This window comes from Pteropus alecto, unplaced genomic scaffold (genome assembly GCF_000325575.1).
Source record: "Pteropus alecto unplaced genomic scaffold, ASM32557v1 scaffold75, whole genome shotgun sequence".
NCBI classification, from domain to species: domain Eukaryota; kingdom Metazoa; phylum Chordata; class Mammalia; order Chiroptera; family Pteropodidae; genus Pteropus; species Pteropus alecto.
In genome coordinates, this window is record NW_006440638.1 from 21478220 (window position 1) to 21487012 (window position 8793).

General features: G+C 47.7%; 1 protein-coding gene across 1 annotated transcript in view; it reads left to right on the top strand.

Moving 5' to 3' along the window:
• The first annotated feature begins 6317 nt into the window (after window positions 1–6317).
• IL17RD (interleukin 17 receptor D) overlaps window positions 6318–8793 on the top strand; it is a 63070-nt gene continuing 60594 nt past the window's right edge. The window contains exon 1 of the mRNA XM_006917519.3: window positions 6318–6540. Coding sequence (XP_006917581.1) covers window positions 6412–6540 — 129 coding nt within the window. The 5' untranslated portion in view covers window positions 6318–6411. The remainder of the gene's footprint in view (window positions 6541–8793) is intronic.

The following is an 8793-nucleotide window of genomic DNA, read 5'->3' on the forward strand; positions in this document are numbered from 1 at the left end:
ACCCTGCCCCGCCCCACCCCATCCCAGCCTGTGCTCACCTGCAGGGAATTCCACCTGTCAGGGGCAGGGATGCAGAGCAGCTGTCTCACCTAAATCTTCAGAGCCACTGCTCCCTCGGGAGGAGGAAGCCCCTGGGGCACTTTCGGGCCTCTCAGAGTTTTCTGTGTGTTTTTTGATGCTGGTGTGAGGCTGACTTCTCTTGCTCTTGAACTTGGCTTAACGCCTTGCTTTGTCTGTTTTTGCAATCTGTCATTCCCTCACTCCATCTCTAGAAAATTTAGCGCTAGAATTTCCTACTCAAGGGGCTTAGGTTGGGGAGACCTTAATTGCGTTTTTTCACAACTGAGAGGTGCCGTTTGGCTCTCCCCTGGCAGTGGGAGGTACGCCCTAGAAAGCTCCTACTTTTGGGGCTGCTGCCCTGCCCTGAATAAGGTGTTCACGTTATTGAAATGTGAGGATTTCCCCCCGCTGGCATTAACTCCAGAGAATAGAGATGCTTCCTGCAACTGTAAAATGAGCATAGTATGTGTCTTCCTCCTCTTCTGTCCTATTTCCCCCAAGTGCGATGGCAGCCCCTGTTCTCCCCTACTTGCCCTGAGTTGGTCCCTTCAAAAATGTAAATGAAGCCAGGGGAAGCGGGGTAGAGCCTGACCAAATACTTTGAAACTTTCTCCTTGGCTTCTGTGATGGTTAATTTTATGTGTCAATTTAACTGGGTTAAGGGATGCCCAGAAAGCTAGTAAAACATTATTTCAGGGTGTGAAGGTGTTTTTTTAAAAAATTAGTGTTTGAATTGGTGAACTGGGTAAAGCTGCTGGCCCTCCCCGATGCATCATCTAGTGGGTCAAGGCCCCAAACAGAGTGAAAGGGCAGAGGAAGGGCAAACTCTCTCTCTTTGCTTGAGCTAAGATATCTGTCGTCTTCTTCCCTCAGACATCATGGCTTCTGGTCTCAGACTTTCAGATTCCGATTGGGACTAACTCTGTCAGCCCCCAATTCTTGGGCCTTCTGACTTGGAATGAATGACACCACTGGCTTGCCTGGTTCTTCAACTTGCAGAGGCAGATTGTGGAACTTCTTGGCCTCCACAACTGCATGAGCCAATTCCTATAATCAATCTCCTCATGTGTGTGTGTGTGTGTGTGTGTGTGTGTGTGTGTGTGTGTGTGTGTGTGTGTGTTATTGGTTCTGTTTCTCTAGAGAACTCTAATACAACTTCCTCTTGGTTCTCTTCCTGTCTCTGTGAACTCTCTTTTCATGGTTCATTTATTTCAGCTTCTCTTTATATCCCAGCCTTCGAAACATAGAGTGTGGGAGAAGAAAATTTGGGTTCATGATGCAGCATTGTCTCCAAATAGCTCTGTGCCATTTGGGCAAACTAGGGCACCTCCTTGAGTCTCAGATCCTTCATCTGTTAAATGTAGCTCTCAGGAGTTGCCTCCCAGATTCAGTAGGCTCTGCTAAGTGTGGAGTACTTCCCTGGAGGGACCTCATGACCTTGAGCATATTCTTTTCTATTGCCTTGCACAATGCCCAGCAAATAGTAGGCACTGAATAAATGCTTGCTAAATAAACAGTCGAATATAAAAATGGTAGTCATTATGATTATGCATTCATATATGTCACAATCCATATCATTTAGGTTCAAGATGGTACTGGAGAAAACAAACAAAAATAAATCTGGTGGTAGAAGGTGAGTGGAGAGCTAAAAACTATATGTGCAATAATTTGATAAATAAAATGGCTAAGATTTGGCATGGTTGCTCCAAGTTGTTTATTGACCATGTCTTGTTTGAGTGGCTCACTAGGGCCTCTTTCCTCTTAACATATGTGATCTGTCTGGGATCTTTGTTTCCAGATATCGATTACCTAGTTTTAATCCTAACCTGCTGACATAGCATGTCCATTTCCTTAAGAATAATATTAGAGGAGCCAGGAAAAGCTGATTGCACTTTAAAAGTTCAAACAAGCTAAACACACACACACACACACACACACACACACACACACACACACACACACACACACACACACACACACGGAGGAAACAAAAGAAAACTATTCCTTAGAGAGAAGGAATTACTTCCTTTAAGTAAGAACAAGATGTTCTGTGAAAGGAATGAGCTGCTTTGGGATATTAATATGATCATTGTAGTAAAAATTCATTAGATTTTGACCATCTAGTTGAAGATATGTTCTAAAGAATGGAAGAGGTGATGGAAAATAGTTGATAATTATAAGAAAATTGGAAGATAAACTTAGGATACCTATCATCAACTCAAGATTTCCAAAAAAAGAAAGTAAAGAGAAGAAAAGGAGGGGAGGAAGATATCAAAGAAATACTCAAAAGAAATTCCCAGAACTCAGGACAAGTGTCTCCAAAGTGGGAGACCATAACAAATCAAAAAACTCATTCATGCGAAACTTCAGGACAATAGGGTTAAAGAGGGCAGCGAGAGAGAGAGAGAGAGAGAGAGAGAGAGAGAGAGAGATATGTTCGAAGGACCAAGAATAAAAATGACATCAGACTTCTAAACCACAGCTTCTGGAACTGAAAGACACAAGCACAATGCCTTCAATATTCCAGTGGAAAATTACTTTCAACATAAAATTCAATACCCAGTCAAATTATTAATTAACTGTGATGTTTAATAAAGATACTTTTTAGACATGAACGGTCTCACAAAATTTACCTCCCATAGCTTTTCTCAAGAAGTAGATAAAGGATATGGCCCACCACAATGAGTGAGAAAACCCAGAAAAATATGTAGGATCCAGAAAATAGGGTTCTATCACATGAGAGACGAAAAGTGAATGACAGCTGGGCAGATCTGGAGAACATCCAAGCCTGACTGGGACAGGAGCATGAGGATGTCCCATGGGGAATAAATGGAACTGAGAAAAGCTAATGCCTCTCCATGTGGAAAGTTGTATGGGAAGAGTTAACAAGGGGGTTCCATAAAATAAAGCAAGTGCTTTTAAAAAGGTAAATATTAACTATACACACACACACACATACACAAGAGTTGTAATAAGAAAGGAAATACTATCATCAAACACTACTTGCCTTAAAGGTGAATAATGTTTTACATGATCATAGTAATATAAACATAGAATATTGATTTAACTAAAATTGTAATATATTAGTCAGAATCCCAACAAGAAACGGCTTTTAAATGGGGTGTCTTGAGGAGAGTTTCATAAAAGAGACTTCGTAGCGGGGTGAAAAGAACTACAAAGGAAAGAGCAGTACCAATATGGGGGGGCCATTACCCGCCCCCGCAGCCAGACCGGAGGAGGCAAGGAGGGAGTAGCTCGGAAATTAAAGAGAGCTGAATGGAGACCGTGCACTCTCGGCGGCACAGTCCCGAATTGCCTGAGAGTCTCCGATCTGGACCGCGCGCGCCCCCTCGCGGTTACCCTGGAGACTGAGCGCCCCAAGCTTCATTACCTTCTGGGAAAAGAAATGGAAAGTAGTGGTGGACACGTAATTCGTTGTAGTGGCGGCGACGAGCACCGCTCTGGCACTTTGGGATAAGTGTCCCGGGATTTCGAGCTGCGGGGTTGGGTCATCGGCCCCAGATCTTCCGCCCGCTGGGGCCTCTGGGCAGCCTGGGTGGCTCCAAGGCCAGTTTGGGAAGGCTGCAGCGCTGGTTGGGGCGTGGTGGGCAGGTGAGTCTCGGACCTCTGGCTTCCACACCTGTGAAGCGGAGATGATGACAGTTACCTGGTTGGAGCCAAGACTGCCAGGGGGCTGGACTGGCATCCAGGAGGCTTTGTGGGGGCTTAGACGCTCAGCTTGCTGGGAGACTGGGGAGGGGGGCATCCATTACCTTTAATATGTTGATTGGTACATAAAACATACTACTTGATCACAACACCAAAAATAAATTCGAATTTCAGCCCACTGCTTCTAACCACTATTTTTATTAAAATGGTCTTTAGTTATTCTCAGCTACAAATGACTCAGGATACAAATTGTTTCCATGATCGCTATCTTTTCTGGTATTTCGGGATAATTGGACTCTTAACGATATCCAATACTTTGTTAAGGATTTTTTTTTTTTTAATCTGGTTAGGTTCTAGGTAAATTGGAGAAATATATTTGCATTTGTCAACAGCTTATTTTGGTGACTTAATCTGTTTAATCCTCAGCTTCATTCCAAACAGGGATGGAGAGGACAGCAGTTTCTTTATCACTAGTGAATGCCAGGCAGAACGCCCAGTTCTGGATGCAGAAAGGTGAATCAGACGGGGATGGTGAGGGGTAGCTGAAATTGTAACTGGACCATAGGCAATCCTGGCCTTGGTGGATGAGACCATGTGTTGTATTTGGGAAGTGCTTCATCCTTTGGTCACTTATACAACCGGTCTTGCCTGTGACCTGGGAGAAAGGCATTGTCCATGGAGGCGTTGTGGGGACCTGGCTCCCTAATTTTATCTCAGCTCTCAGTACAGAGGTTTACTTCCTGCAGCCTCACAAATATTCTGATGGGTCAGGATAAATAGAAGGGATAAAAGAATCAATGGAGAAGACCAGGGTGGGGAGAATGTTGCCAAATGCCAATTTATTATCTTTATTTCCTGCCAAATCTGACTCTTTGATATATGTGGTTCTCCCACACCCACCCTTTCTCCACTGCACACGAATGTTTATGGCCTCCCTGGAAGGTAAGTAGGAGGAACTCTCAGTCCCTGGCCCTGAGGTTATGTCATTCTAATTATGTTTTAGAGTGGACACTTAGGCTTTTTCTTTCTGTGTCCTCTGCACACCTTCAGAAAAATTGGAGCACTCTCTCACATGGCGATGTAAGAAAAATCCAGGAAGAAACACTTTCCTCTCCCCAACACTCTCCTTAATGCTCTCCCTCTATCATAAGCTCCAAGTACTGATCCTTTTCCTGGAGTCCAACTCTAAAACAAGAGAAGAAATGCAAATGGCTACTAAATACATGGCCTTTACCTCATTAGCAACCAGAAAAGCCAGTTAAGATGACAATGAGATATTGAGCAGTTTGGCAATTTTAAATGTGCATAATCTAGTAGTTCTGATTCTAAGAATGTACACTAAGAAAATAATTGAATAAATGTATCAAGATATATGTGTGAGGATATTTTTGAATCACTGATTATAATACATGCTCCTCAGCAGAGGATTGGTTAAATTATGGAGCATATCTAGGCTGGAATGTCATATAGATTAAGGACCCTAAGGAGAAGGCAGCCTCATGGCTTCTGTGGTGTTTCACCAACACCAATGTGGTTCTGACTTCATCTCATCCCCTGACATTCATGGCCAACCCCCTGACTTCCCCTGCCGTATGGGCTGGGAATGACCCAATGAGAAGTACCAAGAGTGTCAGGGAGGGTTAGGGGAGACCTAGAAGGAAGCAGAGCATTGAAACAACAGCTCCCCACAGTGACGCCGTTGTGGAGGAGGAGGTGGTGGCATAGTTGAGGGAAGGGGCAATCGAGAAGTGTGAAGTGGTAGGTATATTCCTGTATCAGGTGCATAGATATAAGACAAAGCAGGGAGGAGGATTGTGGTGAAAGTCGCTGTAACCTTGGCTTCTTGGCTTCTCCACTTCTCTGAGCCTCAGCTTCCTCTTCCAAACAGAAATACGAACCACTTCACAAGAGTAAGTTTGACAAGTGTAGTGGCTAAGTTTTGTATTGGTTTTGAATCTTCGGTCTGGCACGTACCAGCTGTGTGACCTTATGCAAGTCAGTTAATAATAGATTGTAGCATTTATTGAGCGCGTACCGTATCAACCATTAGCATTCTTCCCAGACGAGGATACTCTTTATTTTTATTCCAGTTAACAGGAGGAGGAAACAGTAACGTGGAGAGAGTAAGTCATTTGTCCGGGGTCCCAGCCAGGATTTCTCTACCCACCGCATTACCCTAACTTTTCTGCGCCGAAAACTGGGATAACAATAATACTGACACTTCCTGTGTGGTTGGGGGGATTCGAGAGGAGGCCTGGAAAACAGTTTGTGCTTATTAAATTATTATTAAAGCTACTATTATTATGTTTTTCGTGTTTTCCTGAGCTTTTGAGGGAGCAGGCATCACTTGCACGAAACCTTTGGATTAAAAAACGACCTCTCAGGTAAGGGGAAAAAAACTGCTGCTGCCGACTTCTCAGCGGTTACGAGGGCGTGGCCACGGGGAGGTGGCCTAGAAGGCGGGCGGGGCCAAGAAATAGGACCAGGCTAGAGGGGCGGGGCCAGAGCCAGGGCGTCGCGTCTGGGGGCGGGGCCCGAAGAGAAGAGGCGGGGCGCGGGCCTGAGGCGCATGCTCGGTGGTGCGGCCCGCTCCGCGGCCGCCGGCGCCACCGCCCACTCGGGGTTGGCTCGCGGCTGGCTGCCGGGGTGCAGAGCAGGGCCGGGCTAGGCGAGCGCACGGACATGGCCCCGTGGCTGCAGCTCTGCTCCGTCTTCTTCACGGTCAACGCCTGTCTCAACGGCTCGCAGCTGGCCGTGGCCGCGGGTGGCTCCAGCAGAGCGCGGGGGGGCGCCGACACCTGTGGCTGGAGGGTAAGGAGAGGACGGCCAGCTTCTCGCCGTCCCCAAAGGCGCGGCAGACGCGGCGCGCACAGGTGCTCGTGGGCGTCCGAGCTCGCGCCAACTTGATTGCTTTGCGGAGTCTCGGGTCCGGCTGGGATCTCCGCGGCTCCGGACCTTCCTCCCTCCTTCCCCGGGCGCGCGTCTGCCAGCCCCCGGGGGGATAAAAGGGGCCGCCGGACCCCCGGCTTTGTGTTGTTAATGAGGCGCGGCCACAAGCCGGGGTCCGGCTCCCAGAGGACGGGCGAGAGGGGCGTCCGGCGGCGAGTGGAAAGAGGACGCCCCACCTTTTGTTCCCCGCCCAGGACCTCCTCTGCCTCAGGGCTGCGCGCCCCGTTTCTGGGATCCTCCAAGTTGTTCGGATCCGGGGCGCTTTGGAGCGGGAGTGGGAGTCTTCCCCCAGAGCTCTGCAGAATCTCAGGGCTACCAGGGGGTAACCCGGAGCGCAGGGGAGGGATGCATCCCCCATCTCGGGGCCGCTTTGTTCCTTCTAGGCCGGGCCATCTTACCCCCACTTTCACTCGACCCCGGACTCCTGACTTGCTGGGAAATTTTGTACCCCGTTCACCCCTTCATCTCCAGATGGTCTCACGAATGATCTCCCGCCCTCTGCCCCAACTTGAATTGAGGATATTTTTCACGGCCAAAGGAAGGCAAGAATTTATCACCTCGGTCAGGTGCCGGAGACCACACTGGTCTCTGCGAAGTGCACAGACTTCCGCCGTGTGCTTGGAGTCCTCTCCCCGTAACGGAGCGCTCCTTTGATGCTGTCCAGACGGTGGGGCATGGGGTGAGGGGTTGAGTGCGTCAGAACACTGCCGTCCCGGGTCCTTACCAGGGATTCTGGCCTTGGGCGACCCCAGGACCTGGAGACTGCATCTCTCTGGCCCCTACCTCCCACAGAAGCCGAGGGGCCAGCTGGCGTCAGGACACTCACGTGTAGAGGTCATGGGCTTTGCTTTCAGGCAGCCACGGACATGAGATTGGCTCTGCTCCTGGGCAGCTGTGAGCCTCAGTTTCTTCACCTGAAAAATGGGAGTAAATGGGGATTACATACTTTTCCCAGCACTGTTGCCCTGAGGGATGGGATATGGGACAATTTGCTTAGAGTAATGTTGACCCACCTCTTCTGGGGTGCTCCCAGCGTCCTCAGCACAGTCAAAGCCTGACACCCCTTTAGGGGCACAGGCTGGTGCCTCCAGCTCACTTTTGTCATATTCTGAGACAGTATGGAAAACCAAGTATGAGCCAGGCAGCTAGGATGTCTTCAAACCCAAAAGTTGCCGGGTAGACAGCTACAACACACCCTCCCACCAACTCCATAGTGAATATAACCTTCCTATCCAAGAAAAACATACGTTTTCTTACTCTCTCCCATTTTAGGAAAGTATCACTATTATAATGTTTTTTGTTGTTGTTTTTTTTTTTTTAAATAAATAGATACCAAGTTTTCCTCAGTTTTTAGATCAGAAAGTTTTCCTTGAGGCTATCTCATGTCGACTTATTGATTCTCCTAAAGTTTTTGGATCTAGACTGATGGGTTGGCTTTTGAATAACTGTAACAGCATCACAGGCATTTATTTTACTTTGGGTTTTCATATGATGGCATAGGTAAATCAGTTCAATTTGTTGTTTTTTGCAGTTTTTGTTGTTTTTGCCTAGGTGGCTTCATGTGTCAGTACACAAAGCTTATGAAATTTTAATGCGATGAGTATAGTAACACCTCAAAGGAGCCAAGCCGAGTGGTTTTGTTCTCTTTGCCTATGGTAATATGTTCTCCCCTAAACCTGCACCTGTACAGAATTAATGGCGGCCCAGTGGCTTCACATTCATGCGCACCTCCTCTCTTCTGTCTTCTAGTTGGAGGTCCTCAACAGCTCCTACCTCGGCTCCACTAGTCCTTTCCTTGGGTCATCTTCATCCTCTTCTTGAAGGAGCATGGAATCCTCTGGGCCATCTCCCAGGCTCTTCCCAATCTCATACATGGCTCCTTCTGTCTTGAACTTGCCTTCGGTGCATCTGATGGAGCCACCAGCTTTCCCTGACCCATCTTGCCTACCGCCCTAGCATATCCATCTTTCTAGCCTGAGACCCTGCCCCTCTCACTTTGCTCTGTAATTCCTGTGCCCTTTATGCTGCGAGGCATGGTTTTCCCTGCTCCTGGGATGCCTTTTCTTCCCCTGAGAACCCCCTGCTTGGCCTAAGACTCAGCTCAGTTGACGCCTC